We start from the raw sequence: 26,413 nt of genomic DNA, 5'->3' as shown, positions 1-26,413 counted from the left end.
TTGCAGTCTCATTTTAAAAGACTCTGCCAAGAATGAGGACTTTGAGGTGGCTGCAGGTCACTCAGTATGTGCAGGAGTGGAAAACAGATAACTTATGTTACTGCTCTGTTCAGCTTATTGCTCATGCAGGAAGAGGAAGATACCCGAGTACTGAAACTAGTACAAAAATGAATGCAGGTTGCCCTTACAGTCAGTTTTGGAAATTTAAGGCCCGGTTCACACTTGCGTTCCAGGTCCGGCTTCCCCGGACCCGGAACGCACCGTATACTGTACAAACGGACCCGTTTCTCATCACACTGGCAATAGGAACGGGTGCTTACGGCACCCGTCCTTTGCCACATGGGGGGTCCAGGCATAGACAGATGGGGGGGGGGGGGGATGGGATAGACGGCAGCGCTGACAGGACAACAGCCCAGGTATGTTTATTATTGTATTGTGGGCTGTTGTCCTGTACTGTGTGCGCTGTGTCCCCCCCCCCGCCCCACCAACTCCCCCCATGCCTGTCTGTGATGCCGCACCTGTTTTAAAGTACAGTATCGGCAGTCTGGAAGTGTTACTTTCCGGGTGCCGAACTGATACTTTTTTGTCCGCAACCGACCCGGTTTCGCACAAAACGCAAGTGTGAACCGGGCCTAAATGGAATGATACTTTTTAAATCGATTAAAAAGAAAAATCTGCAGCAATGATATATATTTATAACTTTTGTAAGCAAGAGAATAAAATCTAATTTAAGACTGTTAGTCTGGACTTGCAGTGGTCAGTTGCATAACTCACACGTTCTAATGAATGTGAACTGCACTGGAGACTGGGCATAGATTTTGATACAAAGCCTGCATGCAGCAAGTTAGATTAATGTGTTACAATCAGTTACAATGCAGTGCACAAGTTCACAACTCCATAGAATTGTATGGGCAGTGAGTTGACATGCACTCAATGCCCACATTGAGGTGAATGGGAGCGTTCTTCTCAATGCATTTACTGTCGTTTGCGCAAACCTTGTGGTCAATTGACATTGTTTAGACGCTGCATGTAGCATCCCACATAGGTTTCATTTGGCAGTTCCATGCCCCCCTTAAGGTTTAAAACATGACAATAGAACAATGGGAACCAATGCCAGTGCATCCATCTGAAAATGGCGCCTGTGAATAATGGCGCACAGTGTTGCCGCTAATCCGTTTGCCGCTTATCGCTATTTAACGTTAAAGCCTTATTGTTATTTAGCGTTAAAGCCTTATCGTTATTTAGCGTTAACACACAGAACCCTCTCTGTACCTATCCCTAACCCCTAACCCCCCCCCCCCCCCCGGTGGTGCCTAACCCTAAGACCCCCCCTGGTGGTTCCTAACCCTAAGACCCCCCCCTGGTGGTGTATATTGTACTGTAACTATACTTAACCCTACTCTCACACAGAACCCTCCCTGTACCTATCCCTAACCCCTAGACCCCCTGGTGGTGCCTAAGCCTAAGACCCCCTTGGTGGTGCCTAACCCTAAGACCCCCCAGTGGTGCCTAACCCTAAGACCCCCCTGGTGGTGCCTAACCCTAAGACCCCCCTGGTGGTGCCTAACCCTAACCACCCCCCTGGTGGTGCCTAACCCTAAGACCCCCTGTTGGTGCCTAACCCTAAGACCCCCCCTGGTGGTGCCTAACACTAAGACCCCCCCTGGTGGTTCCTAAACCTAAGACCCCCTGTTGGTGCCTAACCCTAACCTTGACAGTGTTACATTAAATCCATTCGCCGTTTTGAAGTTAAAAAACGTCTGCAGTTTGGCTTATGTAGGGCGCTATTGATAAATAACGTTAGTGTGTGCCACTATTGATAAATAACGTTAGTGTGTGCCACTATTGATAAATAACGTTAGTGTGTGCCAATATTGATAAATAACGTTAGTGTGTGCCGTTTTTCTTCTTTTTTCCCTGTGCGCCATTATTATGCAGTACTAATGATAAATAGCGATAAGCGTATCTTTTTAATGCGGCGCCATTTTTATGCATAGGCGCTGTGCACCATTATTCACTGATCCCAATGCCAGTACCTAGTGTTTTGCAAATCGCAACAAGCTGATAGTGGAAAAAGGCCCTAAAATCCCGGTACGAGAATACTGGCCGCAGTTATAAATGGACGCGTGTGTTGCCGCAAAGCTCATGTCTAACGGCAACATTCAATGGTTGATAGCCGGTTGATAGCCGTATAATAGCCGTATACTAAATGTCTTTCATATTTTGTTACGCGTACCTACAAAGCCCCGGGCCCCCCTGGAAAAAAAATTCCGCCCCCCCCCCTAGGGCCCGCTCGGGGACTTTTTGGGGGCAGGAGGGGTCACAGCATAAGAGGAGAGCTGTGGCCGCAGATCGGCGGGGAGGGGGGAAATCCCCCCCCCTCCCTCACCTCGGGCTCTCCTCTCAGCGCTCCCCCTCCTGCAATCATTGGTGGTGCTCGTGGCAGCCGCAGCGGCGGCAGGCAAGCTGAGCACATACCTCATTCTGGCCGGAGGTCTCCTATCACTAAGTGCTTTATGGAACTTCCTGTGTAAACAGGAAGGTCTATGAAGCTCTTAGTGATCAGAGGCCAGAAGGAGGTATGTGCTCAGCTTGCCTGCCGCCACCGCCGCCACGAGCACCACCAATGATTGCAGGAGGGGGAGCGCTGAGAGGAGAGCCTGAGGTGAGGGGGGGGGGGATTTCCCCCCTCCCCACCGAAAAAAACCGATACATTCAGGCACGGCGCCGATTTGAAAGGTTAATCATAACGGTAACCAAGCTACAATGGGATGAACCTGCGCGTCCATTTCATCTTGCGGCTAAATAGCCGTTTTCGCTAAAATCCTGGTGCCTTTGCAATTTACGAAAAGTTGGTAAAGCGTGTGCAAGCCAGGTTTTGGATCAAAATACGCGTAGTGGAAAAGGAATCAGGGCTGGTTCACACAGCTGTCTAAACAGCATTTAAATATGGCTGCGGTGCGCAATGTTTAAAGAACCACTATCGCGAAAATCATCAAATTTAAAGTACATGTAAACACATACAAGAAGCATATTTCTTCCAGAGTAAAATAAGCTATAAATTACTTTTCCACTATGTTGCTGTCACATGCAGTAGGTAGTAGAAATCTGACAGAGCCGACAGGTTTTCGACTAGCCCATCTCCTCATAGGGGATTCTCAGGGTTTTGTTTATCTTCTAAAGCACTTAGTGAATGGCAGGTGCTCTGTCCAACTGCCCTAAAAGTGTGCAGTGAGCAGGGAAGCTGGCCAGCATCATTGTATAAATACTTTTCAGGGAATGTCTTTATAAAGAATAAGAGTCTTGCTGAGAATCTCCCATGAAGCAATGGACTGGTCCAAAACCTGTCAGTTCTGTCAGATTTCTACTAGCTACTGTGACAGCAACATAGGAGAAAATTAATGTATGGCTCATTTTACTCTGGAAGAAAAATACTTCTTATTTGTATGTAAAAACAGGGAACACCAAGAGCCCCAATAGTGTAATACGTACTGGATAAGGTGGCAATAAATTCGTATTGCTAGATACTCACAAGTCAGGGTCACCAGCAGGCAACCCCTGTAAAGGCAGGTGGGGAGATTGTCCTGACCCCACTCAGGATTAAGTCGCTCTCTGTAGAAAGGAAAAAAGGGTAGCAACCCTCCACCAAGGGTGGACTCGAAATTGTATACAATGAATAGAGGCGCCAAAAGTATAAAATTAGATTAAATGAGCTTAAAAACCAACTCAAATGGCAAAAATGAAGGAGGAAGTGGTGGTCTTACCTCCCTCAAGCAGCCACGACAACGACTGTGATTCAGACAGTCAAACACATTTATTAGAAACTCCCCAAAAAAATTTGCAACGCGTTTCACAGGGTCAATCCCGCTTCATCAGGCAATACAGGGAGGAGTATCAAGCGATCTGCACAAAGATTCAAGTTAAGCACCTCTGTCACAGAGGTGCTTAAAGAGAATCTGTATTGTTAAAATCGCACAAAAGTAAACATACCAGTGCGTTAGGGGACATCTCCTATTCCCCTCTGTCACAATTTCGCCGCTCCCCGCCGCATTAAAAGTGGTTAAAAACAGCTTTAAAAAGTTTGTTTATAAACAAACAAAATGGCCACCAAAACAGGAAGTAGGTTGATGTACAGCATGTCCACACATAGAAAATACATCCATACACAAGCAGGCTGTATACAGCCTTCCTTTTGAATCTCAAGAGATCATTTGTGTGTTTCTTTCCCCCCTGAGGGGGGAGTGCATAGCAGAACCACAACACTGAAGAACTTGGCAGCCTTCCAGACACAGGCTGACAAGTCTGACAAGGGAAAGATACATTGATTTATTACAGAGACTGTGATAGTACAAAGTGCTGCAGTAAGCCAGAACACATTAGAATAGCTTTTGGAACTTGTAGGATGATAAAAAACAGGATGCAATTTTTGTTACGGAGTCTCTTTAACTTGAATCCTTGTGATTCAAATTGAAGCGATTCCCGGTGTTTTCTTTTGCAGAGCGATTGAGATTTTCACTTCCTGACGCCTGACGCTAGTCAGGAAGTTAACTCTTTGACCTGGAAAATAATAAATACAATGTTTTTATTCTTAAAAGCGCTTGGAAAATCGCTATACAAAATGCTTTTTCAAGCACCTAGCGATTTCCCTATACCTTCCATTGCGCCAAAGTGCTCAGAAAATAGTACAGCGGAACACAATCAAACTGCTCATATGTGAACACTCACATAGGGAATGATTGCACAAGCGCTTTTAGGGCCCTTTTCCACTAGCTAATGATTTTTAAATCGCGGTAGGTATGTTCCACTACCGCAATTTGATTTTTACTAAAGCATGATTTTGCTATGCAGTGCATTGCATAGTAAAATCGCAATCGCTGAAAAAAATTAGCAACTTGCTGAATCGCAATCGCTAGCGTTTAGCACAAGTGATTGCTAGTGGAAAAGGGCCCTTGGGCCTCTTGCACACTATGGGTATCATTCATAAAGCATTTCCGCATGCGGAAATGCTTAACACCGGTGACTTTCCCGACCACTCAGCATAAGCCCCATTCATAAAGGCTCTTTCCGCATGAAAAGGTGACAGAGCGATACATTTCCGCCTTGTGCGGAGTTTTTCTAGATTAATCTAGAAAAAGTAACAAACACATCCATTCATAAAGATTAGAGCAAGCGGTATCCGGAAGGAAAATACCGCTTGCTCGACAGTAGCGATAGGCGGGCGGCATACATATAAATGAATGGGAGGGACCTCCCAAGCAGCATCAGACAGAGCAGCGCAGGGAGGGAATCGGGCAGCTTTTAAGTTTCCGCATGTCTTCCGCCACGCTGCCGCCAGCTTCCTCCAGAAAACCTCCGCACTTCTTCCGCAACAGGCAGACTTCTTTATGAATGGCCACCCAGAAGTCTTAATTACCGGTTGCGGAGAAGAACGGTGTTTTCCCGCACTACCGACAGCCTGTTTATGAATGATACCCTATATGTGATTCCGATTTGCGATTTTTAATCGTTACTACATACTGCATTTTTCTCTTGATAGCATCCAGAAAAAAATCGAATTGCAAATCGGAATCGCACATCGGATTTGCAGTGTGCAGGGGGCCTAAGGGCGATTTCTAAAATCGCCAGCGCTTAAAAAAATACGCAAACGCTCATAGTGTAAACAAGCCATAAGCACTGCCAACGTTTTCCAAACGCTTTTCTGTTCACTAGCAGAAAAGCATTTGAGTGAGATGCTGAGCTGCTGGTTCAGATGCCCGTCCAGCTCTATGCATATACTATGCATTAAATAACGCAAGCCTGAAAATTGAACTTGACCCTGGATTTGTTTACCAGCCCATCTTTTTGTGCAGCACTCAGCAGCACGTGAGCTCGTCCAAGCATCAAACTGCAGCACAGCCGAAAACTACACTTCCCACAACACAGCTGTGCTGGCGCGCATGCGCAGAGCGCTATGCCACATGCAGAAGCGTGGCAGGTAGCTTTGAAGGGTGCAGTGCGCATGCTCGTTCACACGTGTTTCTCTGCTGCTGATCGCATCTGTGCTGGAGGCCTGGGTTGAACAGCGCTGCAGCCGTGAGAAATGTTGCCGTTTTCGCTCCGGCGCTTAGCCCAGGTGAGTGTCGCCTGTCAGAGCCCATGCCCGAGAGATGCCAGCTGAGACAGGCAGCGCCCTTGTGTGCCAAGCTTGACGGATCATTAACTAATTGCCGAGGCTTGTGAGCAGCCCAGCTGTCATATGGAGGCTGTCAGTCACTTCCAGAGCGGACAGTGCAGTGCTGAACCTGGCCTTCAGGAGCTAATCATTGTCCCAGTGATGTCCCTGCAGCCAGGTCAGCTCTCATTCACTGCTGGCATGAGAGAGGGCTTCTTAGCAGAGCACTGGGGTAATTGCTGGAGAGTTTCATCAGAGTCATGTGCTCTGGATTACACATTAGTTGCAGTAAGTTGGTTTGCAGGGTGAAATGTTTGTAGTCCTGATGAGTTATTGCTTATCCTTATCAAATGCAAGCTGTTATGTATTGCCATGAAACTTTATCAATGAGTGCAGAAAATGTGTGGCTCTTATCATAAGAATAAATTGGTGTCTGTTGTTCCGATATGCAGTAGAGCCTTGTACTGTAGATATTCAACTGTCCCTAATGTAACAACTGATGGAAACCGAATTCTGACTTGTCAGTTTCTTTTTACAGTGAGCAATAACTGGTTTGCAGCATTCAGGAGAGAGAGAATTCTGGGCACCAGCCTTTACAATCACCTCAATTTATTGACATCCCAAACAAATGACAAAAAGTGCAGTAGAGTGGCCTAACAGCCGTTTTGCAGGTCTATGACCCACTTCTTCAGAGGCAGAAGCATCAAGCATTATATGCTGCCCCATGATATATTTACTGGGGGCTTCCTCTAGCTCCTGAAGCCGACATATCCCACGCAGCATCTCTGATCGCAGCCGCTGGCCCGGGGGTCCCGTGAGTGCAGAGGCCGGCCTCCACTACTGCGCGGGATCCACTGTCAATCAGGTCCACGTTGTCCGCAGCGTACTGTGCAGGCACAGTAGTTCTGCGCCTGCACAGTATGCTGCGGACAACATGGACTTGATTGACATTGGTGCATGCAGGTGAAGTAATTAGGACGATCTCGAGGTCTGCCTCTGCACTGGCGGGGACCTCAGGCCAGCGGCTGCGATTGGAGATGCTGCGTGGAACATGTCGGCTTCAAGGGGCTGGAGGAAGCCCCGGTAAGTATATGATGGGGCAGCATATAATGCTTGATGCTTCCTTTTAGACTAGTTACACACCAGGACGTTGCGTTTAGGGGACGTTATAGGGCACATAACGTGCCCCTAACGCAACGCCTGGTGCTCTCTGATGTGGACGTCAGAGTGAGCTGCGTTGTGCAGCTCACTCTGGCGTCCGTGATGCGTACTCTTGGACGCATGCGGCATCACGTGGTCCCGCCCGGCCAATCGCCGCACAGAGCGGCCGCTCCAGGAAGTAAACACTGCACGTCACACCGTGCAGTGAATATTAATTAGCCATGTGCCTGGCCGCTCCCCACCCCTCCCCAACACTACTGAGCATGTGCGCACAGTCTAACGTGGCTTAGCCGCCCATAACGCACAGCATGCAGGGCTCTCAACGGATGTGCTGCGTTACAATGTAACGCAACGTGTGCAGTGTGAATGGGCTGATTGATTTTTCATTACTGTGCGGTGGGGCTGCGTTACAGGCAGCACTAACGTGCGCCTGTAGCGTCTTAGTGTGTAAGCAGCCTAAGGCTCTATTCACAGTGGAAGCTGCATTGCGTTCCCTGTAAAACCAGAAATGCATCGCAATGAAAAAGTTGCACTGTACGCAGGGTACAAAAATCATTTGACTCCTCAGTTTATGAAACCTCTGACTCCAGGTAACCAAAAATTGCTCTTGACTCAACAGCCCTGAGGGCATGTTATGCAGCCTTTAGGTCGCATACAGTGAAGCCTATTGTGAATGAAAAGTATGCTTTACTGCCTCTGTTAAAGGACTTCCGAGGCGAGGGGCAAGAATCTAGGTTTACTGACCTGGGGCTTCTTCCAGCCCCTAGCAGCCGCCTCAGCCCCTCACTGCAGCTCCAGTCATCACAGAAGACGGTAAAAAATATCCTTCCCAACTCCAATAATATTGCATCAGAATTATTTGCATCTCATTGACCAAGCTTCTTTCTGTGTTATGAATTGATTTATGCTTTTGTAGGATAAAGTGTAGATAGGTAGGCACTAGATGCTGGCTGTGCAATAGACTCACGGTGTTTGCCCCCTTTCCAGAGTTGTGCTCACGAACATACATCAAACTTGTCAGGAGGAAGAAAGACGGAGCACCAGCTTTGCTTCTAGGGCTTATTGCAATCTCAATGGCGATACAGGCATACTAGTAGGATAGGTGAAGATACCGGCCTAACAGCCGTTTCGCGGCAACTGCTGCTTTCTCAAAGGCAACAGAGGTATTTGAGAAAGCGGCAGTTGCCGCGAAACGGCTGTTAGGCCGGTATCCTCACCTATCCTACTAGTATGCCAGTATCGCCATTGAGATTGCAATAAACCCTAGCAAGCAGAACTGGTGCTCCGTCTTTCTTCTTCCTGACAAGATTTATGCTTTTGCTTACAGTAAAATCTCTCAAATAAAACTTTTCACTTTTGTAATCAAATTTTAGATGTTTGTAATCCTCACAGTGGGTGAAAGTAAAGTTGAGCAAGAAATAAATATTTAACTGTGTCCTTGTTTCTATAGTAGTTCATCCATTATTTTCTCTTCCTTCACGTTTTATTTACAGGCTTCAAAAGGCACTGATGTAGGGAATCTGCTATGGGCACTGATCACTATTGTAATGTGTTAGAAAGTGCTCTTGACAGTAATATATTTACTCTTCAGCATGCACCAACAAGCAGAGGTTCTGGTGCTACAATACTACCGCTAGTTCCTAATTTATAATTACTGAATAGGGGTTTTATGTTATTACTCGCACAGTTTTTGTATTTGATGCAGCTGTCCCTGAGGAATTCCTCTGCATAGACCCATCACAGTGCCATCCCTGCCCGATTCCCTCCTGTGGAGCATAGGAAGGATGTGGGCAGGATCAGTTCTGTTGTCACTGCGAAAGACTAGTGTGTCTACTCTCTCAGCTCCTCCCTTACTACCTCATATGTATGATGGTGGGAGGAGTGTGGACGGCTCAGAGACTCCTGTTCAGTCTAGCCAAAATTATTTGCATTTCACAAAAAGTTGTGAATTGCAAAACCATGATATATTTCACAAAATATGCATTTAAAACATGAGCTCAGACTCCCATTTTATAATGCATATGATAGTAAATTTGCATTAATAAGCAATGCAAAGCGGTTTGTGTATTGTACATCTGTACATTTTGCAATGGATTTATGGAAAAATATTTATTTGGCAGGATGCATTATCTGGCGGGCTGCATCTAGTAGCGTCTTTTTGGTCAGTCACCAACAGTCGCAGTTTGGTCACGCTTCCGTCCCCTGGAGAATTTTGCGCCTGTTCAGTAGCACTGTGCAGGCGCAGAACGCTCCAGGGGACCGGAGAGCAATGAGGGGTGCGTGCGTGGCCGAGCTGCACATGCACAGAAGGCCGCAACTGCCCGGATTACCAGGAGTCATAGCAGCTTAACGGAGGAGCCTAGGAGGACATCAGGCGGCTCATGGGGCTACAGGAAGTCCCAGGTAAGTATAAATAAGCGGTAGTGAATCATTTCTGGTTCACTTTAGGCCCCCTGCACACTGCATGCGGTTCCGATTCCGCTTTTTAATGGGTTTTTACATACAATTCCGATCTTTAATCTTTACTGCATGCCGCATTTTTTGATCCGTTTTTCTGTTGAATGTATTTAGGGAAAATCGGAAACGGAATCTGAATCGCGAAACGGATTTGCAGGGAGCCTTAAAGCGGATCTGAACTTAGAACTTCCTTTTTGCTCTAAAAGATATGCAACAACGTAATAAACGTTAAAGGAAAACTTTTTTTGTTACAGCTGATACAAATCCTACAAAAAATCAGCACTGTTTCTACTTCCTGCTTTAATGGAAGCAGACATATTGTTAACATCCCGTGTTTAAAGGGGAACTAAAGTAAGAGGTATACGGAGGCTGCCATATTTATTTCCTTTTAATCAATACCAGTTGCCCTGCAGCCCTGCTGGTCTATTTCTCTGCAGTAGTATCTGAATAACACCAGAAACAAGCATGCAGCTAGTCTTGTCAGACCTGACTTTAAAGTCTGAAACACCTGATCTGCTGCATGCTTGTTCAGGGGCTATGGCTAATAGTATTAGAGGCAGAGGATCAGCAGGGCTGCCAGGCAACTGGTATTGCTTAAAAGGAAATAAACATGGCAGCCTCCATATACCTCTCTTCAGTTCCCCTTTAAGATGAGCTTATCTGCCTTTGCAGTCAGGTGACATGGGGAGAGATCAAATTACAACTTGTGATTGGACACAGATGAGTGGGAATTAGACAGGCCAAACTCTCTAAGTACATACAGGGTGCATTTCTCTAAGTTTACCTTCTGTCCTGTACAAGCGTTCAGGTTCCACTTTAGCCACTTCGCATCCAGACCTTCTTTTCCCCCTTATGGACCTGAGCAGTTTTGACATTGTAGCCATGTCCCTATTTAAACAGCCATAACTTTATCCCTACTCACGACACCTAAATGATCTGGATATCGTTTTTTTCAGGATAAACTAGACTTTCATTGGGGGGGGTATTTTGTCCCAAGAATTTTTTTTCTGTGCATTTTAGCGGGAAAAAAAGAGGGAAAACCGTTAAAATTGCATTATTTCTCAGGTTTTTTTCAATTCTAGTAAAAAATAGTGCTACAGTAGGTAAGACATGCCATCAGTATTATGTCCCCCAAGGATAGATAGCCAGATGTGTGCCCATTATCAGACCCCCCCCCCCAGCCAGACGTGCCCCCCAATATCAACCTCCATTATAGCCAGATGTGTCCCTGCATTGTGTATTTGTATGTGTTCCCCATTATAGCCAGATGTGCCCCCAGTATTAAAGAGTAACTGTCAGGCTGCAGAAGCTAATTTAAACCTCTATTCTCCTGTGTTAAACAGTTTAGAAGGAAGCCCAAAAGCAATTAGTGAAGATAAAAATCTCAGTTACCTTTGATGTGTGCTTATCAGCAAGTCTGTTATTCTTAAGAAGACGCAAGCCGCATATTACTGCAAAGCATTCTGGGGCTCTCCCCTCGGCTGCTAATGAGACCTTACAGCAGCTTGTAATCGCGTAGCACTGATAAATCTCGGGCAGACTACACTGCAGGAGTCAGCTATTGTTCCTAGCCACATGGCTCATTAATATTCACTGCACACTGTGTTATTTAGTACAAGCTTATCTGTGATCAGGAAGCAGGCAGGACATGACGACACATTTGACAGAAAAACATGGAGCCTGCCATGAGCTGTCAGGAGCATCTATCTCTGCATATACTATATACAAATTCTGTGAAATCCAAACGTGGACAGTGAAATGCATATGTAATGTAAGTACAGCCAATCTTTAGCTACTGATATATGTGTTTATTTTCTCTGAGACCTTATACCTAACAGCTCCTCTTTAAGTTATGTCCCTCAGGACCATCAGATGTGCCCTCCATTATGAAATCCCCCACCCCCGTTACCCTAATGGGCCCCAATAATCATTTCAACCCCCCCTTCAGATTTAGATCCCCCACCCTCTGTTATGGATAGCCAGATAATAATAATAATAATAATAATATGTGCCCCTCTTAACACTTAGCCCCCTCCGTGGTCAGATCGTTAAAAAAAAATGCCCCTGCAAGGAGAATATCTCACCTTACCTGGTTCTTGCGATCATCCTGCAGCTTCAGCCTCCATTCACCGCACTGCACGCAGCCCTGTGATACCGAACACCCGGTCCCGGCTTGATGACGCCATGATGCCGGAACCCGGATATTCAGCGTCACAGGAGTACATTTGAAATCGGCGCAGGATACAGCCGGTATACGGCTGATCCTGTTTCTGCACAAGTCCGGGCCGTTTTAATTACTATTCCTCCTCCAGGCCGCCATGGATGGTGGGGGAATGACATAATTCGGCTTCCAGCGATTGCTGGAGGCCGAATTATTGTATTTGTTAAGCAACCTCGGCTCCGTTCTCTGACGAAGCCGACGTTACTCACTGAGCGCTGCAATAGGAATGATTCCTATTGTAGTCTATGGAGGCGCCGGCCGCGCCCAAATCTAGCAGCGCTGAAAAGCACTGCTCCGGCGTCACAGGGCTTAGTGAAGAGCGGTGAACGGAGGCTGGAGCTGCAGCATGATCGCAGGGTCCAGGTAAGGTGAGATATTCAACTTGTAGGGGCATTTTTTTTTTAACAATCCGACCATGGAGGGGAGAGTTGAAGGATCACTGCTGTTGGCTACAGTGGTGATTGTTCATCCGTGGGGGGGGGGGGGGTGTCACTAATTGGCTTTAAAAGCCATGTTCCCTTTCGCCAATTAGTAATGCAGCTGACAGTGCCGGGGGGGGGGGGGGGGTGCGCTCTGAAGCGCAGCCGATCGTGCACAGCAGGGTTGCAAGCTGCATCAGTATATCTACATCATGGTGGCTTGGAGGGTGCCACAGATGACGTAGATATACTGTAGCAGGGGAAAAAGTGGTTAAGAAGGCTTCTGTCATGCCATCATGGTCAGGTGAGGAAAGATCAGACTGTTACATACAGCATATGGTGAGCAGGGATTGGCTCACGAGTAGTGAAGTTTGTGATTAAAATGAGGCTTAATTGCCTCAGCTGTGCGGCTGGGAGAGACGTGGTTACTTACCCATAAGTCCGCGTTGCAAGACTCACTACCGCGCACTTCCCTATTCCAGCTTGGAGGATGTGCGCGTAGTGAGTCTTGCAAAGCGTCCTATAGGATGCGTGCAAGATGTTTGGAAAGCATAGAGTATTGCAGACTTATGGGTAAGTAACACCCTGTCTCCCAGTCACACAGCTGAGGCATTTAAGCCTCATTTTAATCACAAATTCGAGTAGTTCACTACTCGTGAGCCCATCCCTGATGGTGAGTGAATGTGGCCATTACTGAACTTTTACTTTGTATATAGGGATTCTTTGATATATATAGTATCTGTATGTGATATTGTGAAGACTGGACTTGGCAATGTGATTGTATTAGCAGCTATGTGCTTTGTTTGTATATTACTGTTAAAGAGGAGCCATCAAACACATATGGCCCAGTGCACACCAAAAACGCTCTGATCTAGCGTTTTTCAGAGCGGTTTGCCACTTTCCTATACTTTAACATTGAGGCAGAAACGCCTCAGAAATCTAAAAAATGCTGCAGCCCCTGAGTTTGCGTTTGTGGAAAAAACGAGCCGCTCTGGTGTGCACCATCCCATTCACTTTCATTAGCCAAGCGGTTTTCCCCCTGCAAGCGTTTTAAAAAACGCTTCTGAACCGCTCTGGTGTGCACCAGCCCTATAAGTAGATAAAGGGCTGTGGAGTCAGTACAAAAATCTTCCGACTCCTCAGTTTATGAAATCGCCGACTCCAGGTACTCAAAATGGCTCAGACTCCTCGACTCCTTAGTCTAATACTTACCAGGGCTGTGGATTTTGTACAAAAATCATCCAACTCAGACTCCTCAGTTTATGAAATCTCTGATTACAACTCCGGGTTCCCAACATTGCTCTGACTCCAACTTCTCGAATCCGACTCCACAGCGCTTGTTCTACTTACATAACATATGTATTGCACTGTCCACGTTTTGATTGCAGTGATTTTTCTACAGCGTTTCCCATTTCAACTGTGGCTATTTTAAAGCTAATCCTGATGTCATTTCCTCCCTTACCCTGCTCTGCCTGATTTGCCTGCCCTTTAACTATAGAAAGTGCATAGTCTCAGCATGGGAAATATTGGCCAATCAGAGAGGAACAGAGGTGTGGGAGGGGAAAACAGGAGGAAACCATGAGGGAATCCTTAATTTACTGGGTTGGGGAGAGGCAGAAGGTGCTATGCTGCACATGCAATGCTTGAATAGAGGGAAAGGGGTGACTGGAGAGGATGACTCAGCTGTGCTTTCTACACTGGAAGAAAAACTACTTTTTTTTTTGTTTGTTTAATTAAGGCCACTTTTCTAATAGCGTATGTACAGTAGCTGTACTGTGGTATGTGTAGTGTAGGTTTTCTGACCAGTGGTTACTTGGGATAATATAGTAACAAATCAGCTGGTTATACTTTGTAGCCTTCACAAACACAAACCGATATAGTGTATGAAAACCTTAAACTGGGATTAAGTTGACTGGTACAGAAAGTATCTTTTCTCTACATTTCTCTGGACAGGTTCTCCTTTTAAAGTGAACAGGCAATTTCCCATATTTTTTTTCACGTTTTCTTCTCCCCTTCTCCATAATTGAATGCTAATTGTACTTTCAAAATGCACCCTCAGCCACCTGAATATTCCTCCCCTCAGCACCTGATACCTATTCCTACCTCATCCAAACCATGGGTGTCCGCAAAAGATTTTCGGGGGGGGGGGGATTAAGCTGAAAAATGGGGGAATCCATGGACCAGGATGTAGGTGTGCTCACGAGTGGAGCCAAATGTACACGAACTTAGCAATGGTGGGACATTAGACCAGGACTGTGGTAAGGATTAGATTGTGAGCACCTCCGACACAGGTGCCCCCCTAGTTTAGGTAACGACAGGGACCTCCATGTTTAGTGATGAGGACCCCCTAGCTTAGGTGATGACAGGTGCTCCCAGTTTTAGGTAGTGACAAGGATCCCCCCATTTAGGTGGTGACAGGTGCACCCCAGTTTGGGTAGTGACAGGTGCTCCCAGTTTAGGTAGTGACAGGTGCAGTGCCCCCCATGTTTAGTGATTTAGTAGAGGTGTTTAAAGAGAACCTGAGATGAACCTTGGGTCAAAAGTTAAATACTTACCCACAGGCACATGGTGCCCAGTGGACACCGCGCTGCATATGCGGAAGTGATGTCACTTCCACATATCTGTGCGGTGTCCGCGAGGTCCTAGCACCCACTCACTGGTCGCAGGCTGATTCTGAGGTCTGACTCTGGCTGCTGGGATGCAGCGGGGAGTCAGGGGTGGCAGCTGGCCAGGGGGAGCCAATGCCCTACCTTGCCCTATGCTGCGGACGTCCATGGTCCAAACCTTTAGGAACACTATTATCTGGATCGCGCTGGTGTAGTGTTTCATTAAACAGTACCTGAGGTGAACCTCGGGGCAGCTTCTTGGGTAAGTATTTAACTTTTGACCCAATGATCACCTCAGTTTTCTCTTTAAGCACCTCTACTTCCTCCCTAATCCATGTTAGTGTTGGTAAACACTTAATTAGTATTGGCCAATAACTGTCTAATTTTACCATCTCTACTTGGAATGAGGTTTTATCTACACAGTCTGCTCATAGTATTCAATATCTGTTGACCCTCTTGCTACATGGAGGTGGTAAAATTGGTCAGTGACTGGTCAATCATAATTAAGTGTATACCAGGCTTTAGTCTATCTTCTGCTGCAAAGCAGTGTTGCCTGCAAATTTTTATTTTTATTTATTTTATTTTTATTTTTTGCTTCAAAAACACTATTTTCAATTTCGAGAACAAATTTGTGAAAATACATAGTGGTGGAAACCTTTTCTTTCTGATGTGAAAAATCATCACTTTTTTAACGTGCAAAAAAACATGAAAGAAAATTCTCAAACTTATTTTAAAATGATTTTCAAAGGCATTTTGAAAGTCAAATTTTACATTATTTTTGTGAAAATTAATGCAAAAAGAATATTGGCTATTTCACTCATCGCTACTGCAAAGTAGACTAATGGTGTGTACACACTTGAAAGATAAATGAAAGATCTTAAGCCCAATCTACACGATACGATTCTTTATATGATTCTATTTATGATCCAATTAAATCCAACATCTTTTGAATGTGTACAGCATCTTTGTGTACAGCATCTTGCAAAGAGTTTTATCTGATGGGAAGTTCAGCTCAATAGAATAGACTGTGTAGGTATGGCACTCATACTACATGGAAGGGGGTAAAATTGGTCTGTGATCTTTAATTTATCTTTCAAGTGTGTACACACCATTAAGGTGGGCACACACATCAGATAAAAGTCTTTGGAAAATGAAAGATCAGACCAATTTTACCTCTTTTCATGTAGTATGAGAGCCATACTCTACACAGTCTATTCTATTGAGCTGAACTCCCCATCAGATAGAAAAACTTTGCAAGATGCTGCACACAAAGATGCTGTACACATGCAAAAGATCTGTTCCTGCAAAAGATCTGTTCCTGCAAAAGATCTGTTCCTGCAAATTGCATTCATAGTCTATATCTGCAGATCTCATACACACCTTGTTTAACAGACAATCCTCTGCAGATCAGATCCACCAGGATGGATTTTCAGATCTGCAGATAATTGTCCGATCTGCAGATGAATGTTTGTTAAACAAGGTGTGTATGAAATCTGCAGATATAGACTATGAATGCATTTTGCAGGAACTGATCTTTAGCAGATACTGATCTGTTGAATGTGTACAGCATCTTTGTGTCCAGCATCTTGCAAAGATTTTTACCTGATGGGGATTTCAGCTCACTAGAATACTATGTAGAGTATGCTCTCATACTACATGAAAGGGGGTAAAATTGGTCTGTGATCTTTACTTTTCCAAAGACTTTTATCTGATGTGTGTACCCACCTTAACCAGCTGAGCGGTCTGGACGAGCTCAGCTCGTCCAACACCGCCAGCGGCTGCCGCTCAGGCCCTGCTGGGCCGATTTTAACGAAATAAAAAGCAGCACACGCAGCCGGCACTTTGCCAGCCGCGTGTGCTGCCTGATCGCCGCCGCTCTGCGGCGATTCGCCGCGAGCAGCGGCGAAAGAGGGCCCCCCTAGCCGCCTGAGCCCAGCGTAGCCGGAACAAAAAGTTCCGGCCAGCGCTAAGGGCTGGATCGGAGGCGGCTGACGTCAGGACGTCGGCTGACGTCGATGACGTCACTCCGCTCGTCGCTATGGCGACGATATAAGCGAAACAAGGAAGGCCGCTCATTGCGGCCTTCCTTGTTTATTCTGGGCGCCGGAGGCGATCGGAAGATCGCCTCCGGAGCGCCCTCTAGTGGGCTTTCATGCAGCCAACTTTCAGTTGGCTGCATGAAATAGTTTTTTTTTTATTTAAAAAAAACCCTCCCGCAGCCACCCTGGCGATTTAATCAGAACGCCAGGGTGGTTAAAGAGAATCTGTATTGTTAAAATTGCACAAAAGTAAACATACCAGTGCGTTAGGGGACATCTCCTATTACCCTCTGTCACAATTTCGCCGCTCCCCGCCGCATTAAAAGTGGTTAAAAACAGTTTTAAAAAGTTTGTTTATAAACAAAATGGCCACCAAAACAGGAAGTAGGTTGATGTACAGTATGTCCACACATAGAAAATACATCCATACACAAGCAGGCTGTATACAGCCTTCCTTTTTAATCTCAAGAGATCATTTGTGTGTTTCTTTCCCCCTGCAGCTATCTTCCACTGAAGTGTCAGGCTCTTTTCTTCCTGCAGAGTGCAGACAGCTCTTCCTGTATGTAATTCCTCAGTATGTGAAAGCCCAGCCAGCTCAGAGGAGGATTTATCCAGCTTGTAAAAGATAATAGAGCAGAGAGAACCTGCCATAATCTAAATAACACACAGGCAGTGTACAGAGAGGGGCCTGGAGGGGGGAGATGCATCACAGAACCACAACACTGAAGAACTTGGCAGCCTTCCAGACACAGGCTGACAAGTCTAACAAGAGAGAGATAAGTGGATTTATTACAGAGATGGTGATAGTAGAACGTGCTGCAGTAAGCCAGAACACATTAGAATAGCTTTTGGAACTTGTAGGATGATAAAAAACAGGATGCAATTTTTGTTATGGAGTCTCTTTAAGGCTTTGTTCAATTTATAATTCGCAAGAGCTGAGCGCTTATGTGAGTGCTTTTGTAAGCGCTTTTCCCTGCACTTTCTGAGCGATTTGTGCTTTTCTAAGCGCTTTTATTTATTTTGTTATTTTTTTTCTTCTTTACTTTCTGGAAAAAATCAGGAAGTGAACTCTTTGACCTGGATATTATTAATTACAATTTTTTTTATAGCAGCACTCACCAAATGGCTTTTCCAAGCACTTAACGATTTCCCTATACCTTGCATTGGCTCAACATTGCTCAAGCGCTTTTGAAGTGATTTTAAAAATCGCCAGCGCATTACAGGGAGTGCAGAATTATTAGGCAAATGAGTATTTTGACCACATCATCCTCTTTATGCATGTTGTCTTACTCCAAGCTGTATAGGCTCGAAAGCCTACTACCAATTACGCATATTAGGTCATGTGCATCTCTGTAATGAGAAGGGGTGTGGTCTAATGACATCAACACCCTATATCAGGTGTGCATAATTATTAGGCAACTTCCTTTCCTTTGGCAAAATGGGTCAAAAGAAGGACTTGACAGGCTCAGAAAAGTCAAAAATAGTGAGATATTTTGCAGAGGGATGCAGCACTCTTAAAATTGCAAAGCTTCTGAAGCGTGATCATCGAACAATCAAGCGTTTCATTCAAAATAGTCAACAGGGTTGCAAGAAGCGTGTGGAAAAACCAAGGTGCAAAATAACTGCCCATGAACTGAGAAAAGCCAAGCGTGCAGCTGCCAAGATGCTACTTGCCACCAGTTTGGCCATATTTCAGAGCTGCAACATCACTGGAGTGCCCAAAAGCACAAGGTATGCAATATTCAGAGACATGGCCAAGGTAAGAAAGCTGAAAGACGACCACCACTGAACAAGACACAAGCTGAAACGTCAAGACTGGGCCAAGAAATATCTGAAGACTGATTTTTCTAAGGTTTTATGGACTGATGAAATGAGAGTGTGTCTTGATGGGCCAGATGGATGGGCCCGTGGCTGGTTTGGTAAAGGGCAGAGAGCTCCAGTCCGACTCAGATGCCAGCAAGGTGGAGGTGGAGTACTGGTTTGGGCTTGTATCATCAAAGATGAGCTTGTGGGGCCTTTTCGGGTTGAGGATGGAGTCAAGCTCAACTCCCAGTCCTACTGCCAGTTTCTGGAAGACACCTTCTTCAAGCAGTGGCACAGGAAGAAGTCTGCATCCTTCAAGAAAAACATGATTTTCATGCAGGACAATGCTCCATCACACGCGTCCAAGTACTCCACAGCGTGGCTGGCAAGAAAGGGTATAAAAGAAGAAAAACTAATGACATGGTCTCCTTGTTCACCTGATCTGAACCCCTTTGAGAACCTGTGGTCCATCATAAAATGTGAGATTTACAAGGAGGGAAAACAGTACACCTCTCTGAACAGTGTCTGGGAGGCTGTGGTTGCTGCTGCACGCAATGTTGATGGTGAACAGATCAAAACACTGACAGAATCCATGGATGGCAGGCTTTTGAGTGTCCTTGCAAAGAAAGGTGGCTATATTGGTCACTGATTTGTTTTTGTTTTGTTTTTGAATGTCAGAAATGTATATTTGTGAATGTTGAGATGTTATATTGGTTTCCCTGGTAAAAATAAATAATTGAAATGGGTATATATTTGTTTTTTGTTAAGTTGCCTAATAATTATGCACAGTAATAGTCACCTGCACACACAGATATCCCTCTAAAATAGCTAAAACTAAAAACTACTTTCAAAAATATTCAGCTTTGATATTAATTTGATATTAAGTATTTTGGGTTCATTGAGAACATGGTTGTTCAATAATAAAATTATTCCTCAAAAATACAACTTGCCTAATAATTCTGCACTCCCTGTACAAAAGAGTGAAAACTCGCATAGTGTAACAAGCCCTAAGGGCCCGTTTCCACTAGTGCGACGCGATTTCGCCGGCATTCCGACGCTTGTAAAAACGCATGCGGGTGCGTTTCCGCATGCGTTTTACCCGCGATTTCGCGTGGCAGGGTGCCATGCGAAATTAACCATGACACTGCCAGGACAAAATAACATTGGGAAGGGTGCGAAATCGCACGCGAAATCGCGGGTAAAAACGCATGTACCAAACGCATGCGTTTTTACTATTAAATACATTAGCGGCGATTCGCACGGATTCCCGACGCAGGCGAAAACTGTGGGTCCCGCCGTGCAGATTTGGCCCGCTGCCAAATCGCTCCCGCACGCCGCACAGGTGGAAACAGCCCCATCCACTAACATTAGCTATGCGAATCCGCATGCAGTGCCCGCATGCGGATTCGCCCTAGTGGAAACGAGCCCTAAGTGTCTAAGGAGAAGCAGGGGTGCTGGAGGAAGATTCAGCTTTTCAGATCATGTGGCCACAGAACCTGCGCAGGAATTGGGGCACGTGCCTCAGTCTGGGGTGGTATTCAGGAGGTTGAAGGGAACTTGGATTGTAGTACTTAAAGTGAACCTCTGGACTAAAAATCTACTCAGCAGAACTGAAAAGGCTTGGTGTTTAACAGTTTCACAGCATCAGAACTTTTAGCTGCATTTTTAGCTAAGCTCCACCCATCAAAAAAAACTGCCCAGACTTTTTTTTTTCTCCGATGCTGTGCAAAGCATGATGGCATTTCCTATGTTGTTGTTCACGTTGCTTAGCAACTGGGAGGGGTGATCAGCACACAGGACAGTTGGAACTGTGTCTCATGCTCCCTGTCACCTCCTTTCAACCAAACAGGTGGCTGCCCTCATGAAATCAAACATTTGCTTGTTCTTTTAAAACAGGGTGGGTAAGAGATTATATTACCTATCTATTTTAATTAACATAACTAATGTAACTTAAAGCGGAATATAACCCTGCATTTCAACTTTGCTCTAAAACATTATTTACAGCATATTATATGCAACCAGCATATTTAAAGGATACCAGAGCCAAATAAAGCTAGAGAAATGGGGGGAGCAAGCATATTACCACCTGTCTTGATGCCAACCGTTCCCCCGTTCTCTCTGCCCCACCACCTCACCTTAAAACCCCCCAGTTTCCTCTTCCGCGTCGCCAGAATTGGGCGTTACTGCGCAGGCACTGGCTTGGTTGCGCGTCCTACGGAGTATGCCTATGGCCGGGAGCACACTGTGCATGCGCATGCCGTCACGATTATGTCATGCACAGTGCGGTCACGAGTGCACGCAGCCAGGCCAGCGCCTGCGCAGTAAAGCCCGACTCTGGCGACCCGGAAAGGGATTCCAGGGGGCTTTTAAAGAGACTCTGAAGTCTCCTAAAATTGAACTTTTTTCAACAGTTGTCTTCAGCATTATAACACAAGCTAAAACGCCGCATCCCCGCTGCAGCTTGCTACATTTAAACCCCCAAATCCTCTGGGCTAAATATGGGGAGCGCTTCCTCATAGATGCAACACTTTGGGCTGTAGTTCTGCCTCCATGTGTGTCAATCCCCGCTGATCGCCGCCTCTCCTCGCCCCTCTGTCTTCCTTCACTGAGAAGGGTTGGGAGAGGCGGAGATCCGCGGGGCTTGACGCACATGGAGGCAGAGCTGCAGCTCAAAGCTCTGCCTCACCGGGCAGCAAAATTTGTGGATTTTTGCCCTAAGATTTAGGAGTGTAAATGTTGCAATCTGCCGCTGGGATGCAGCGTTTTTAGCTTGTGTTATACTACTGAAGGTAACTGTTAAATAAGAAGTGCAATTTTAGGAGACTTCAGAGTCTCTTTAAGATATTTGGCTCTGGTATCCTTTAACCTTTTGCCGACCGCGTCACGCCGCTGGGCGTGGTGGCGGCAGCCCCAGGACCGCCTAACGCCGATCAGTGTAAGGTCCTTGGGGCCTGATTTGCAGGAGGTCACGCGCATCTCCGCTTGGTAGCTCCGCCTTCAGCCTCCCAGCGGCGATCGCTGCTAGGAGACTGTTAGATGGCAGTTTTGCCATCTGATCCCCTCCAGTGGCTAAGGGGTGATCGGCTGTCATAGGCTGAAGCCTGTGACAGCCGATCACAGTGATTGGCTGGTGGGGACCACGGGGGGAGGGAGGGAGTAGTTGAAAAATAAAAAAGAAATAGGAAATTTATTAGTAAAAAAAAAATACAAATATTTACAAAAAAATAAACACTGGGGAATGATCAGACCCCAACAACAGAAAGCTCTTTTGGTGGGAAGAAAAGGAGGTGGGGGGGAAATCACTTGTGTGCTGACATATGCGGCCCTGCAGCTCGGCCTTAAAGCAGTAGGATTACCCATACTATGCCAGGGAAACAAACACGTAGATAAATACTAGATCTACTTACATACCACATGTATTGTATTGTCCACGTTTTGATTTCAGTGAATGTTGTATAGTAAATGAAGAGAATTCTGTTCCTGGTGGCAACCTTGTCTTTTGCCCACAGTTTAGGCTAAATCCTGATGTAATTTCTGCTCTTTACTTTTTTTTTCTTTTCTCCTCCAATCGCTTAATCACCTCAGCCTTGCTTGTAAACACAAGTGAGCAGAGGATCATGTTTCAGTCAGTCAGCTAGGCAGGGAAATACATGGAAGAAGAGGAATATATTATAGATAAAAAAAACCCCCAGCATGCAACTGTTTGGCACTGACTATTAAAGGGCCAGTGCTCCTTAAGTATTGTAGAAAGTGAATTCCGCACGATGTCGGTAGAATCAAATAGGCTTTATTTAATCAATACGCATAACAAGCTAAAATCGAACACCAGCATGCTATGATTAAGGGCATGTAACGCCCGAAACATGTCAGCATGTGGTGTTCGATTTTAGCTTGTTATGCGTATTGATTAAATAAAGCCTATTTGATTCTACCGACATCGTGCGGAATTCACTTTCTACAGTGCTGTATTTGAGGTCTTAGCAGCCTGTATTTCCTGCACTGTCGGTGGATGGAGTTTTCAAACGGAGTTCCACTTGCATGTTGCTCCTTAAGTATGTGATAACTCCAAATCATAACAGCAGAAAAAGGTTTGAAAGTTTTGAATGCAGAATTAGCATCTTTATCACTTAATACACTCAGACCAGTTGCTGTTGAAATTTGAATTTTATTGTGACAATCACGCTTTAAAGCTGCAATGGCCAATTTTATTGAAAAATGGTCTGGTCTTTAGGGGGTTTAACAATGTGAACCTCAAGTGGTTAAAGGAATACTATCGATTGTCATATTTTTTTTCAATTGACACAGGAATTGTTTGGGAAGTGCTGCTAAGTACTGGTGTATACATTTTAGTAGCAACTTCTTTGTTTACTGTTAGCAAAATACATTCAAAGTTTACTGACGCCAAAACTGATGGCTGACTGAGCCATGAGGAGAGGGGAAATTCCCCTCACACTTGATCAGTTAACTCTGTGTAGCTCTGTGTGTGACCAAGAGAGACAGGACACAGGAGCTGCAGCTGTTGGGAGCTCTGTTTCTGACTGAAGTGTCTGAAGAGAGCAGAGGAAATGTAACTAATTGTCACAGCTTTTTCATATTGTTTTTTTCTTTCAGAGGAGTTTGATATTTGCTTTCTGTAGTCTGATATGCAACTCTGGCTGTGCGTTGAAGCAGACACCCCTTCTGCAATTGATTTGTCACAGTATAGCTAAATCCTACCCTCCAATAAATTACAGCTTTTGCCTCTGATATTTAACATGAAAAGTAGGAAAATGTTTACAAAGTTACTTAGACATTATTTGTACATTGTCATTTTAGAACACTTGGGTATTTACAAAGTTACTTAGACATTATTTGTACATTGTCATTTTAGAACACTTGGGTATCGATAGTATTCCTTTAAACATTTTTTTTATAGAATGTGGATAATACAAAAACGTCTTCACTCATATTTAGTGGTTGGTTGAAGCCATTTATGGCCATATAACCATGTTTCCTCTTTTAAAATTCTGCAAGGGTATGTGAACTTATGAGCACAAATGTAACTCAGATGAATGTGTGTGGTGTTGCGTGCGATAATACACTTGTGTTTCTACGCATATCGGTTTGAACTCTGCCACAAAGATGGTGAACCCCAACAGATTCTCTTTGCGTACACACACAAAGTATATATACATTTATTTTTTTCATTTCTTTACATTGCTAGATGTTGCATAGCTCCTGTACTGGGCTGCTGTTGCACTTGCCTCTATCACATAAGGTTAATAATAGCCATAGTATGTCAGTGGTATGCACAGCAGCCATTCTGTGGTATTATGTTCTAAAGTAAGTGGCTGGAAATAGGTTTATTATGGTCTTTTCAAATACAAGACATGCTTGGCTAACTTTATAGCCCAATTTTGCTGGCTTTCTCCCTTGCAGCTGTGTGTGCGCGCGTCTGCACATCTCTTGCATAAAAGTCATTTCACAGCATCCACAGCTGGCTAGCCCCAGCATAACTGGAAGGAGTCTGTTTTTTCCTATTATCTGGACGCATTGGACCTTGATTGTAAGTACACCGTCTGTTTGGGAGGGAGAAATAGCAGAGGAGACATTGCGCTAAGTCATTGAGCTGGAGAAGTAAACACAGGACTTGCTATTATTCTTTGGACTTGAACTCTGTTACGGATCAAGTGAAGAGATTTGCTGATAGTGGGACGTGCTCTGATTGCAGAGTTCTTCTGTCAATAAGTAGCTATCAGTGAGTCTTAATGCTGTGTGTAGCATGTGTAGAGCACTAGTAATTGGACAGCATGTGTAAAGTCAGTATAGGTAATCCCCAATTTGCAAACGACCTGCCTTACGTGCTCTGCAGATAGGTGATGCAATTTCTGCGACAGAGAAGAGAGACGTGCAGACTTAAAGTGAACCAGAGACGAAGCACCCTTGTGTATTTTACCATAGAAATCAGTGGGAACATTAGAGAAAACATTTACCATGCTCTCTGTTCCATCCTCACTGCTAAAAGTGTCTGTTATCTAGCTGAGATAAGAATCCCGGACTGAGCATTGATTCTGGCTTTGCTATAATGACTCAGCTATAATGATTCCTGAGCAAAGCCAGCAGGGGGCAGGCTTGGACTTGAAGACAGCAAAGAACACAGTCTCAGCTATAATTATTCTGTAGCAAAGCCAGACCGACTGCTTAGTCGGGATTCTTATCTTAGAGGTGATAACAGGCAAATTAAACAGAGAACAATGTAACAAAGAGCAGATTAGGTGTTTACTGTCATGTTCCCACTGATTTATAAGGTAAAATACATGAGGTTGCTTCATCTCTGGTTCTCTTTAAGCTCCGTACTCACCAGCCGATGGGTCCAGTGACATCCCCTGGATAACGGCCGTTCAGCGACGCCTCTTAAAGAGACTCTGAAGCGAGTCTGAAAGCATGTAATTACTGTAAAGCACTATAGCTTGTGCTAAACCGCCACATCCTGGCAAAATGAGGGGTTTTTAACCCCCAAATCCCTTCTACAAAGTCGGGGGAGGGCTTCCTGATGAGGCAGAGCTTGGCGCTGTAGCTCTGCCTCTTAGCGCGTCAATCCCTGCTTATCGACGCCTCTCCCCGACCCCTCTCAATCTTCCTTCACTGAGAGGGGCGGGGGAGAGGCGGAGATTGACGCGCATGGAGGCAAAGCTGCAGCTCAAAGCTCTGCCTCCATGAGCAGCAAAATCCACAACCAAGAAAGTCGTGGATTTTGCAGAGGGGATTTGGGTGGTATAAGCCCCTCCTTTTGCCGCAGGGATATGGCGGTTTAGCACAATCTATAGTGCTTTACAGTAATTACATGCTTTCAGACTAACTTCAGAGTCCTTTTTTTTTTTAATTCCAGCGGGTATGCATGACATCACACGACATTACACGCTGGGCGCGAATGAGACTTCAAGCAATCGTGGTACTCGGTGTGGGATCTTAAAGATCAATCCACTGTGACGGTCGCTATTCCCAAGCGACGTTTGCACGGTCATGCGCCTGTACCCACATCACGATATCGCAGAAACGACTGCTCGGCGATCGTCAGTCATTGGAAAAATTGTTGGTAAAATCGCAACGTGGGTACATGGCTTTAGTCATGCAGCTTTTGATTAAGCAGATTCTCCCTGTTTTATCAGTCTGCTTGTTTTGTCCATCTGCTTGTTTTGTCCATGTTGTAGGTTGTGGGTTTAGGCAGAGAAGCACCAGCTAGAACTGGACTCGGAACTATAAATTCTATCCTAAGCTTGGGGCGCATACTGGACTGTGCACAACAGCTGAAATCTGCTTTCAGCAACAACCAACAAAACCATTTCAAAGGCTTTTCTCTCCCGTAGGACCCAAAGCACACAAGTTTGTCTCAGATCAGTACATAGTGATGTGTAAAGGGGGAAAAGTTATGTGATCATAAATGCCAGTCTAAACAAGTGGCGCTTCAGTTTTGATTTAAATGTGTCCTTAGTTGGAGATTCTTGAATAACTTTGGCAAGGCATTCCACAGGGTAGGGGCAGCATGACAGAAAGCTCTGGCTCCAAAGGTTTTTAGT

General features: G+C 45.2%; 1 protein-coding gene across 2 annotated transcripts in view; it reads left to right on the top strand.

Annotated features, from left to right (window-relative positions):
- The window catches only part of SHMT2 (serine hydroxymethyltransferase 2), a 96,010-nt gene that overhangs the window by 3,270 nt on the left and 66,327 nt on the right, over positions 1 to 26,413 (top strand). Inside the window, exon 1 of one of the 2 annotated variants that reach the window (XM_068265156.1) lies at positions 6,004 to 6,112. The exons of the other annotated variant lie outside the window; for it this stretch is intronic. Within the exon in view, the coding sequence (XP_068121257.1) occupies positions 6,080 to 6,112 (33 nt within the window). The 5' untranslated portion in view covers positions 6,004 to 6,079. Of the gene's footprint in view, positions 1 to 6,003; positions 6,113 to 26,413 lie in introns of those variants that run through there. 2 annotated transcript variants of the gene reach the window in all.

The sequence above is a fragment of the Hyperolius riggenbachi genome, chromosome 2 (assembly GCF_040937935.1).
Source record: "Hyperolius riggenbachi isolate aHypRig1 chromosome 2, aHypRig1.pri, whole genome shotgun sequence".
Lineage (NCBI taxonomy): Eukaryota > Metazoa > Chordata > Amphibia > Anura > Hyperoliidae > Hyperolius > Hyperolius riggenbachi.
The sequence above is the reverse complement of the archived record's forward strand: the minus strand, read 5'-3'. Positions and strand labels throughout refer to the sequence as shown.